Source organism: Felis catus, chromosome F2 (assembly GCF_018350175.1).
Source record: "Felis catus isolate Fca126 chromosome F2, F.catus_Fca126_mat1.0, whole genome shotgun sequence".
In the NCBI taxonomy this organism is placed as follows: domain Eukaryota; kingdom Metazoa; phylum Chordata; class Mammalia; order Carnivora; family Felidae; genus Felis; species Felis catus.
Window position 1 is genome coordinate 18,920,855 of NC_058385.1, and position 12,338 is coordinate 18,933,192.

Genomic DNA, 12,338 nt, shown 5'->3' on the forward strand with positions numbered 1-12,338 from the left:
CTGTGAAAAAGTGAAAGTTTAACTTTTTCTTTGCCTATTTGGATGCCTTTCATTTCATTTTGTTGTCTGATTGCTGATGCTAGGATTTCCAACACTATGTTACACAACAGTGGTGAGAGTGGACATCCCTGTCGTGTTCCTGATCTCAGGGGGCAAGCTCTCAGTTTTTCCCCATTGAGGATGATATTAGCTGTGGGCTTTTCATATATGGCTTTTATGATGTTGAGGTATGTTCCTTCTATCCCAACTTTCTTGAGGGTTTTTATTAAAGAAGGATGCTGTATTTTGTCAAATGCTTTGTTTTTATCTATTGACAGGATCATATGGTTCTTATCCTTCTATTAATGTTGTGTATCCAATTGATTGATTTGTGAATGTTGAACCAACCCTGCAGCCCGGGAATGAATCCCATTTGATCATGGTGAATAATTCTTTTAATATACTGTTGAATTCAATTTGCTAGTATCTTGTTGAGAATTTTTGCGTCCATGTTCATCAGGGATATTGGTCTGTATTCTCCTTTTTAGTGAGGTCTCTGGTTTGGGAATCAAGGGAATGCTGGCTTCATAGAGTGAGTCTGGGGGTGCCTGGGTGGCTCAGTTGGTTAAGCACCTGACTTCAACTCAGGTCATGATCTCATGGTCTGAGGTCAAGCTCTGCTTTGGGCTCTGTGCTAATAGCTTAGAGCCTGGAGCCTGCTTCTGATTCTGTGTCTCCCTCTCTTTCTGCCTCTTCCCTGCTGTCTCTCTGTCTCTCTCTCAAAAATAAATAAACATAAAAAAAAGAATGAGTTTGGAAGCTTTCCTTCCATTTCTATCTTGTTGGAACAGCTTGAGAAGGATAGGTATTAACTCTGCTTTATTTTTTTTAATTTTTTTTTAACGCTTATTTATTTTTGAGACAGAGAGAGACAGAGCATGAACAGGGGAGGGGCAGAGAGAGAGGGAGACACAGAATCTGAAACAGGCTCCAGGCTCTGAGCGGTCAGCACAGAGCCTGACGCGGGGCTCGAACTCATGGACCGTGAGATCATGACCTGAGCCGAAGTCGGACGCCCAACCGACCAAGCCACCCAGGCGCCCCTATTAACTCTGCTTTAAATGTCTGGTAGAACTCCCTGGTAAGCCATCTGGCCCTGGACTCTTATTTGTTGGGAGATTTTTGATAACTGATTCAGTTGCTTCTCTGGTTATGGGTCTATTCAAATTTTCTATTTCTTCCCGCTTGAGTTTTCGTATTGTGTGGGTGTCTAGGAATTTGTCCGTTTCTTCCAGGTTGTCCAGTTTGTTGACATATAATTTTTCATAGTATTCTCTAATAATTGTATTTCTGTGGTATTGATTGTGATCTCTCCTCTTTCCATTGGTGATTTTATCTATTTGGGTTCTCTTTCTTTTCTCTTTGAGAAGGTTGGCAAGGGGTTTAGCACCCTTGTTTATTTTTTCAAAAAACAAACTCTTAGATTCATTGATCTGTTTTGTTTGTTTTGTTTTGTTTTTGAATTCAATATTGTTTATTTCTGCTCTAATCTTTATTATTTATCTTCTGTTGGCTTTGGGGTTTCTTTGCTGTTCTGCTTCTAGTTCCTTTAGGTATGTGGTTAAATTTTGTATTTGGGATTTTTCTTGTTTCTTAAGATAGGCCTGGATAATAATGTATTTTCCTCTTAGGACTGCCTTTGCTGCATCTCAAAGGGCTTGGACTGTCATGTTTTCATTTTCATTTGTTTCCATATATATTTTTAATTTCTTCTTTAATTTCTTGGTTGACCCATTCATTCTTTTTAGTAAGATGTCCTTTAACTTTCATACATTTGGAGGTTTTCCAAAATTTTTCTTGTGGTTGAGTTCACATTTCATAGCATTGTGATTTGAAAATATGCATGGTATGATCTCAATTCTTTTGTATTTATTGAAGGCTGTTTTGTGACCCAGTATGTGATTTCTTGGAGAATGTTCCATCTGCACTCGAGAAGAATGTGTATTCTGCTGTTTTTGGATGAGAAGCTCTGAATATATCTGTCAAGTCCATCTGGTCCAGTGTATCATTCAGGGCCCTTGTTTATTTATTGATTTTATGCCTAGATGATCTGTCCAATGTTGTAAGTGGAGTATTAATGTCCCCTGCAATTACTGTATTCTTATCAGTAGGACTGCTTATATTTGTAATTAATTGATTTGGGTTTGTTCAAGTTGGGGGCATAAACATTTACAATTGTTAGCTCTTTTTGATTGATAGACCCCATAATTATGATATAATACCCTTCTTCATCTCTCATTGCAGCCTTTAGTTTAAAATCTAGTTTGTCTGAAAAAAGTATGGCTACTCCAGCTTTCTTTTGACTCCTAGTAGCATGATAGATGGTTTTCCATCCCCTCACTTTCAGTCTGAAGGTGTCCTCAGGTCTAAAATGAGTCTCTTGTAGACAGCATATAGATGGATCTTGTTTTGTTTTGTTTTGTTTTTATCCATTCTGATACCCTGTGTCTTTTGATTGGGGCATTTAGCCCATTTGCATTCAGAGTTATTGATAAATATGGATTTAGTGTCATTGTGTTATCTGTAGGTTTTATGCTTGTGGTGATGTCACTGGCCCTTTGTAGTCTTTTCAGAATCCACTCACAGAGTCCCCCTTAGGATCTCTTGCAGGGCTGGTTTAGTGGTCATGAACTCCTTCAGTTTTTGTTTGTCTGGGAAGGCCTTTATCTCTCCTTCTATTCTGAGTGAGAGCCTTGCTGGATAAAGGATTTTTGGTGCATATTTTTCCTATTCAGTACATTGAGTATTTCCTGCCATTCCCTTTTGGCCTGACAAGTTTCATTGGACAGGTCTTCTACTACCCTTATGTGTCTACCCGTGTAGGTTAAGTCCTGTTTGTCCCTAGCAGATTTCAGAATTCTCTTTATCTTTGTATTTTTCCAGGTTCACTATGATATGCCATGGTGAAGACCTATTCTTGTTAAATCTGAAGGGAGTTCTCTGTGCCTCCTGGGTTTGGATGTCTGGTTCCTTTCCTAGATTGGGGAAGTTTTCAGCTGTAATTTGTTCAATTAGTTCATTTCAAACCTTCTGCCCTTTCTCTCTCTTCTTCTTCTTCTTCTTCTGGAACTCCTATGATACAGATATTATTACATTTCATTGAATCACTTAGTTCTCTAATTCTCCCTTTGTGGTCTAGTATTTTCTTATCTTTTTCTTGGCTTCATCATTTTTCCATAATTTTATCTTCTATTTCACTTACTCTCCCTTCTGCTTCCTCCATCCTTGCTGCCACTGCATCATTTATTTTGCACCTCATTTACAACATTTCTTAATTTGTTGTGACTATTTCATAGTTCCTTAATCTCTGCAGCAATAGATTCTCTGCTATCTTCTATGCTTTTTTCAAGCCCAGCTATTAATCTTATGGCTATTATTCTAAATTCTTGATCAGATATATTATTTATATCTGTTTTGAACAATTCTCTAGCTGTCATTTCTTCCTGGAATTTCTTTTGAGGAGAATTCTTCCATTTTGTCATTTTGGTGAGTTTTCTGTCTCTTATATGTTTTAATAGCTTGTTATGTGTCCTGCACCTGTGAGTACTACTGTGAGCATTAAAAAGGTGTCATACCCTCTCCAAGGCCTGGCCCTTCAGGAGGTGTTTTTGGAGTGTGTTGTATGCTGTCTGTTGTTGTGACTCTGGTTGCTTTATCTCCCCAGTCATAGTGGTGGTTTAGACCTTCTACCAGGTGTGATTTGATTTGTTCATTGAAGTAACTCTGGAAAAAATTTTGAAAAGGGGGATGGTGGTGGAAGAAGCCTTATCCCATAGAAAGAAAGAAATGACAGGGGAAGGAAAAAAAAGGATAAATGATCAGGCAGAGAATCAGAGAAACTATACAGCTTAATCCAGAGAGAGAGAGAGAGAGAGAGAGAGAGAGAGAGAGAGGAAAATAAAGAAGAAACACAGAAGAGATGCAAAAAGAATAGATTAAAAATGTCTACTTAAACAAGCAACAACCAGAATAGAGAAGGGAAGAAATAAGAGGAAGAAAAGGAAGAAAATATATATATATATATAAAATAAGAATTGACCAAGAATCAATTAAGAAAATGCAAAACCACTGGACCAATATCTGATGGTGTCTTGGAACTGGTGGCTGCCCTGGTCTGGAGGAGGGGCCTTCTGGTTCGGTCAGTGTCAATCTTGCTCTGTTAGACATGCAGTTATCAGGCACTGAGGGATGTGGTTTGGTATTAGTGGGTGCCACATCTACTGTGGGCCCGTTTTCCATTCCCTGAAGCCCCACCTTGTTGGGGATGGGTAGAAAAATGGAGACATCCGAGTCTCTTCTCCCCAGACCGGGTGTCCCAAACCACTCTGTTCAGGCTGCCCTCACAGTGCCGCGCGGGTGTGAGCGGGCCAGTTTGTCCCACTCCACAGTCTCCCGTGCCACCCAAGTGCTTGGCTGGGATTCAAACCCTGATGTCTTAAAGGGTCATATTCTGCCCACCCTGGTTCTGGGGTAGTGCCACTCTACCAGCCAGCCAACAAAGAATCTCTGACTGGCTGGTGCCTGCAGGGTCTTTTGTCCTTGGAATGTCTCTATACCTTCTTCTCACAACACTCAGGGTAGGGGACTGCTCTCTCCCAGTGTGCCTCTGAGCTCACTACCAAGCTCCGGGCTGGCTCCCCTCCTTCCCAGGTGGGTGTACAGGGCAGCAGGCCCCAGTCTGGAGAAAGCCCCAAACCCTGGGATGAGTTAGAAATTGGTTCTTTCTCCATTTTGTCTATTCCTCAGTTCATGGTTTTTCTTTTGTCCAAATACAATCCTATACTTCCAAGCCTCTCTTTCTCTTCCTTTTGTCTCCCCACGGAAGGGGATCCCTCCGCTCCATGCCTACTCTGCCCATTTTGTCTCTCCCAATTGACAATCACACACCTGTGGCCTGCCAAGTTGTCCTCATGAGTCTCTGGAGATGTTTCTGTCACTCTGTAGCACGGATTCCTAGAATTCCAAGTCTTCTGGCTTCAATACTGCTGTTGTTTGAGGGACGAGGGAACTTCGGGTCCCCCTACTTCTTTTCAAAAATTTTAGAGTGACAGAACAAATCATGACTGCTACTAAAATTTCCATTATCAGTTGAATTCTATGGGTCTCTGCTACACTCATGAGTAACTTTATGTTTCATCTTGTTTTTCAACTGACGAAATAAGAATAGCATCATTATTAGATTATTTATGTTAATGTGGATTTTTCTCCTTGTCTGTAGTGGAAAAGTAAAAAAGCCACAAAATCTAATGTGCCATTCCTCCTTTGTTCTTTTTAACCTTTTTCTTTGTATCATAAAATTATGTATTTTATGACCAGGATCCTTTTTCCTTTAGCCATATTGTATTAGAAGATATTACATTCCACGGTGCCTAAGTGGCTCAGTCGGTTAAGTGTCTGACTCTTGATTTCGGCTCAGGTCATGATCTCACCATTTGTGAGATTGAGCCCAGCTTCAGCTCCTTCTCAGCATGGAGCCTGCTTGGGATTTTCTCTCTCCCTCCCTCTCTGCTCCTCCCCATCTCATGCTCTCTAAATAAATATTAAAAAAAAAGAAGATATGGTCCTAGGATGTACACAGAAAGACAAATTCTCATTGAATGACAGAAATAGATGTAAGGGGAAGTATCATGGATGCCTAGAAATCTTCCAATTTCCTTCTGATTTTCTTTTGTCTTATTCATATCTGTGGAAATACATCTGTGTTCTGACAGACCACAGACCAGTATTTCTGTTCCTAGAGTTTTAAAATGTCTTTGCTTCTTTTGGTATTCAATGGCATATTGGAGGTGGAAAAATTAGGTAACAACTAGTTTAGTAAAACCTTAAAATATAAATTTGAGGAATCCATATAATGTTTCATGATGTCTAGTTGGTATTTACAAGTGGGTGGCTAGAGAAATATTGATGAGTCATTCATAAAGCTAAGATGATTTGACAACTTATATATTTAAACAAGAGAGTAGAAGGAAACTCTAAACTCTAAGGAAGATCACATAGATGAAAGAAGATGGAGAAGCAGTGAATGAGACAGAGTAGGAGTAGTGACATAGGGGATATGGAGATGAGGAGAATGTCGTGCCCTGAGAATAGGAAAAAAAAAAAACATTCCGTAAAGATAGGTATGTCTAAAAAGATGAAATGCTTTGCAAAGATGTCAAAAAGTGTGAACTCTTGGAAATATCATTTAATTTGGGAATTGGGTATGACTTGGACCACCTTTGAAGGGGAGCTGTGACTTTCAACAAAATTGGCTGAATTACTTTCTTGAATAGAGAAGTGGAAAAAATGACTGATGCTAGAGAAGAAATGTGGGTGACTGTTGGTGGTTTAATGTATCTTAGTGAATAATGGATAGGGTAAAATCAGATGAGTAAAACTTACTTAAATATTTAGTTGTTTTTATTTACTTTAGAATACAATGCTTTATTCCATAATACCCATTTAAAGAATGTTATTTTAAGTATTGGTAATCTATGTCTCAAAGAGTGTTTCCAGAAGCCTTTCAAAGTTTAGCATGATCTTAATCATATCAATATACAAATTGAATCATATCAAATTCAAAACTAAAATTTAAACAAATATTTTTGAATATTTGCATTAGTTTTGATGTGAGATGACCTATAAGTTTTGCGAGGTATATCTAATTACTTCATGGTTTAGTTTTTGATCAAACTTGAAAACACTTATTATTGAGTGTATGTATACAGACACGAATATATATTTCATTTGTTTTAACAGAACATAAAGGAACAAGAAGGGATTTCAGAAGCTATGATAAGCCTTGGCAATTAAATGCAAAGAAGCCTAAAAAGTCAAAAAGTGACCTCGCTGTGTCTAATATTTCCCCACCGTCAGCAGAATCCAAATCATGTAAGGAATTTTGTCATTCAAATGTTACTTAATGTAAGTATGTGTTACTAACAAAATGAAGAAAAGGTAAGAGTTGAAGCCTAACTTTTTATCTGATAATTCTGGCTGTTAATCCTAATGAATGTCATGTTCGTTTTAGTGGTAACATTGAGCTTTATTTATATATATCTATTCACTCATATTCTCAAGCATGTTTAATTGGTTTAGAGCTTTTTGAGTATAATATTCTTTTAAAAATGTTAGCTGCTTGGAGCAGCTTCCTTGCCTGTTACAGCATTATATCACATTCAAAGCAACAGTAACCCTATATTTAATAGTCTATAAAAACAAATTAAATCTTTTAGAGTAGAGGGAAATAAAGGAGTTTTATATTAAAAAAACTTAGTAAAATTTTAAATGTTAATCCTTCTTTCTTCTGTTAGTCCCCTCAGATTCTACTTCCTCAAAAATAATTTATATATTTTCATACCCTTTGAAATAGTTTGCATCTTTTATATCCTTTTCTTTGTACAGACTAGCGTATAAAATATGGGTGAGTTGATTTGCTTTATAAAACTGGTTTTAGACTATACACATTCTTGAGCAATTTGTTTTTATTATTTTAGAATATACTGTGGATGTATTTTCATGTTAAACTTAGATCTAAGTTATGCTTTTTAATGAATACATGCCGTAGCATGCTGTGAATGTGCCATAATTTATTTATTCCCCTGTGGAAGGACAGTTAGATTGTTTACAGAGTTGTGCCACCACAAACTCTTCACTGAAATAAATGAATATCTTGCAATTTCTGATAAACAACCTTGTACATACATATATAAGTATAGGTGTTCTCATTTCTTCATGATAATTTACCAGACATAATAAGATGACTGGGTCAGAGGGTCAGTATATTTTTAGTATAGTAAATATTTCAGATTACTTTTTTAAAAGGTAGTAGGAAAAGTATTTCAGAAGTCTGAGATTACCTTTGCTGTAGCATTACCATATAAATATTTTAAAAATTATTTCATTTTATTTTAATCAAAACGAAAATATACATGGTTTGAAAAGTAGTATTACAGGCCTCTAACATGGAGCCACTTTGAATTCTTTCAGATGTTTCAGAGCTACACAAGTTTACATATCAAAACATACAAGTCACTTGCACAGTTCCCTTTTACTTTTTAAATTTGAGGCATCAGCTTTTGACCTCCTTGTAAGATTTTGTGACTTCAGACCTCAGGCCCACCTCATCCCCCGAATACAAACATGCAGATATTTCAAATGTTGAATATATACTCCACATCGATATTATTATGGGTATATTAATTAGTCTTTATTCCAACAGAGACATAGATGTCCAACTATTAATTTCTTTCTAGAACTAGTAATTGTTTTATTTTTGTATTTGCTTTGTTTTCTGTGTATTCCTCACTAATCCTTCCTCAAGCCTTGCCTTAAAGTACTGAATACTCAGTATGATCAAATTCATCAAGTAATCCTAACTTTGATCTTATTATATTTTATATTTTATATTTTATTCCATAAAAAAAAGTAGAGACCTCTCTTTTACAGCCCTGTGTCCTCTTGCTCAAATTTTGGCTTCTTGGTTTTGAGCCTTTTTCTCAACTGTCTTCTGAGACCATCCTTCTCTGCTATCCTGAAGATTCTCTTTTCCTTTCTCTTAGGGAGGGTCACCTATTTCCTGAATCCTAAGTCTTTCCACTTTGGGGTTTATTTATCCATTTTGTTAGAGAATCTCTACTACGAACTTTCTGAAAAAATGATTGGAAGATAAATGGTTTGAATCCTCACAAACTCTAAGAAGTAATTTTCAGTTGGAAATATGAAGGAATTTCTCCTGTGTCTTCTAGGGCAAGAGTGGCTATTGAGAAGTCTGATGAGAGTTTGATTTGCTATTTCTGTCTCCGAAAGCTTTTCAGATCTTTCTTTATTGCCCCTGTTATAAAATTTTGCCTTGAATTGAATTGAATTGATGTCTCGAATTGTTCTGGACATTTAATGGATCCTTCCAATCTGAAAAACAAGTTTTTATATCCTATTACCTTGGCATTTGTCTTCCTTGATTGATGCTTTAGTGTTAACTGTTATGAAATGTTCACCTTTTTGGGCATCTCTCCTTGGCATTAGATTTCAGTATTCTCTACTTTGCTGAATCCAGTTACCACTCCTCAGTTTGCTTTGCATCTTCCAAAAAAGATTTGCTATCTCTTGTCTAATAATGTCTTCTCTTCTTGTTCAACTAATTATTTGACAAAAAAATCTTTAATCTAATTTTAGTAAGAATTTGGGGGAAGTGAAGCTAGATGTGTTCAGTCTTCTGTTTTATCAGAAGATAGTAAAATTTCTTAAAAATATTTACTAATTGCTAATGAAGAAGTTAGTAATTATTTTTTAAGCTGCTAAAACATTATATAAAACATACTTTGCTTGTATATTTTCCCTAAATTATAGAAATTATTGGTTTTAAATTAGTACCTGAATTTTCTTTTTTTCTTAAATATTGTCATACTTTCCTTTACTAGTTCAGTGAAAACATTTCTTAAAACCCAGCTTTGTAACTTCCCTCTGTTTGCCCATAAGAAAACCATATCCAAAACAAACATTTTTATTCTGTACATTGATCTTGACACAATCTCTCACATGATGATGAATAGTAAGTTTTTATCATTATGTAGCATGCTTATGGAGTAATCATTTTTTTTAAAACATAGTGCCAAGGTCAGTAGATCATCCTAAGTGGAACTGGCGAATTAAACCAGAAAGTCGTGATTTTGATGAATTGAACCACATCCTTCAAGAGAGCAAGAAGCTGGGAAAAGCCCTTGAGAATCTTTCTCGAAGTAAGTTCATTTACTTGATTATAATTGAAATTCCTAACCAGTATTAAAGTAGAAATATTTATTCCAATTTCCAGTAACCCATTTCCAACATCCTCATTATAATTACATGAGAGCTTGTGATAGTGTGTGTGAGATTGGAAATGAGGATTGATCTTGTAATTTACACACATTCCTGGGAAGACTGGCATATAGAGTAGGAGGAGCTGTAGACACTCCACCCCAACCTGTCTCTTGCCCTTGCTGTTTGATTCCAGTCTCTACAAGGTCTCTGTTACCCAAGTCAGCTGCACATGTAATGGTCTTACTCATTCTTCTCTTTTGAACCTCATTGTTTTATGTCATCCTAATTAGTAAACATACCATTTGATTTCATGAGTTTTTGATGTCTCTAAACCTCTCAGGGTAGCAACGGGGGCAGATTCTTCTTAGAATCCTTTCAGAACCTAGCAACATATTTAAAAAAAAAATGATTCTGTAATCCAAGGCCTAGGTTAGAGGTTTTGCTCTGCCACTTATGAATAACCCCAGGTAAATCATTAAACCTCCAGTGAGCCTTGGTTCTCTTGTCTCCAGAGTAGGAAGACATGGTCTGTCTCCTTTTGATAGGTGTGAAAGTTTAAAATTACATATTTCAAGTAAAAAACTTTAAAATATTACTGTCATGAGAATAGGCAATCAAATATTTTGATCTGATAAATGCTTTCTATATATGTAGATATACATTTATACCTTGTGGTTTTAGTAGTAGTGGGTTCAAAGTATTCCTGCCTTCCTCAGGTTCTTAAATATCTCTCAATTTTAAAATTAGGTCCCTTTAGAAGCCCACTAATGCTATGATCTTACTAAAATTTTCTTCTGCCATATGGAATATTAAAAATTCTTAAATAGAAGATAGGATACTAGCACATTCTAGTGGATTCTATTTTAGAATCTGTATGTTTCTTTACATAGCACAGTTGTACTAGCTTCATGACTTGTATCAAAGTTAAAATTGCCTGGGGGGATGAGCAAATTGGGTGAAGAGGAGTGGGAAATACAGGCTTTCATTTATGGAATGAATAAGTCATGGGAATAAAACGCACAGCATAGGGAGTTAAAAAAATTAAAATTGTCCTTTGGTATGTTTGGGGAGAAATAATATGTGTATAGAATATATATGCATTTGTATATTGTATATAATTATATATATTTACACATTATATTTTATTGTATTATAATTTTACATATAGAGATTGAGTTTTTTTCATACCTCTTAATTCATAGTTCACTAGAGCCTTTTTTGGATTTTTTGTGCAGTGAACCCACATCACAAGTTAATTTGCCTTATCACAGGGTCTTATAAATTTTGAATTAATTTTTAAAATTTTAATTTCAGTATAATTAACATACAGTGTTGTATTAGTTTCAGGTGTATAGTGTAGTGATTGAACAGTACTGTTACTCAGTGTTCATCATGATATGTGTACTTTTCAATCCCCATCACCTAATTTAGCCCCCCTCCTACCTCCCCTTGGTAACCATTAGCTTGTTCTCTATAATTAAGAAGAATCTATATCTTGGTTTGTTTCTCTCTTTTTTCCTTTGTTCATTTGTTTCTTAAATTACACATATGAGTGAAATCATATGGTATTTGTCTTTCTCTGACTAATTTATCTCAGCATAAATAGTCTCTAGATCCATCCATGTTGTTGCAAATGGCAAGATTTCATTCTTTTTTATAACTGAATAATATTTCATTGTATATATATATATATATATATGTATATATATATATGTGTGTGTGTGTGTGTATACACACACACACACACACACACACACACACCACATCTTCTTTATCCATTCATCTGTTGATAGACACTTGGGCTACATCTATAATTTGGCTATAGTAAATAATGCAGCAATAAACATAGGGATTCATATGTCTTTTGAATTCGTGTTTTCGTGCTCTTTGGGTAAATACTCAATAGTGGGATTACTGGATCATATCAGAATTCTATTTTTAATTTTGGCGGAACCTGCATACTGTTTTCCACAGTGGCTACACGAGTTTGCATTCCCACCAACAGTACACAAGGGTTCCTTTTTCTCCACATCCTCAACGACACTTGTTGTTTCTTACACTTTTTATTTTAGCCATTCTGACAGGTGTGAAGTGATATCCCCTTGTAGTTTTGATTTGCATTTCCCTGATGATGAGTGATGTTGAGCACCTTTTCATATGTTTGTTGGCCATCCGGATGTCTTTGGTGGAATGTCTCTTCCTGTCTTCTGCCCATTTTCAATTATTTGTTTTTAGTGGGTTTAGTTGTATAAGTTTTTTATATATTTTGGTATGTCATTTGCACATATTTTCTCCCATTCTGTAGGTTGCCTTTTAGTTTTGTTGATTATTTCCTTTGCTGTGCAGAGGCTTTTTATTTTGATGTATTAACAACAGTTTATTTTTGCTTTTGTTTCTCTTGCCTCAGGGGACCTATCTAGAAAAACTTTGCTAAGGCCGATGCCAGAGAAGTTACTGCCTGTACTGTCTTCTAGGGTTTTTATGGTTTGGGGGCTCACATTTAGGTCTTTAACCCATTTTGA

The 12,338-nt window shown here is 36.0% G+C and overlaps 1 protein-coding gene across 1 annotated transcript in view; it reads left to right on the top strand.

Annotated features, from left to right (window-relative positions):
- The window catches only part of CF2H8orf34 (chromosome F2 C8orf34 homolog), a 405,526-nt gene that overhangs the window by 87,161 nt on the left and 306,027 nt on the right, over positions 1-12,338 (top strand). The window contains 2 exon segments of the mRNA XM_019822764.3: positions 6,778-6,909; positions 9,627-9,755. Of these exon segments, the coding sequence (XP_019678323.2) occupies positions 6,778-6,909; positions 9,627-9,755 (261 nt within the window).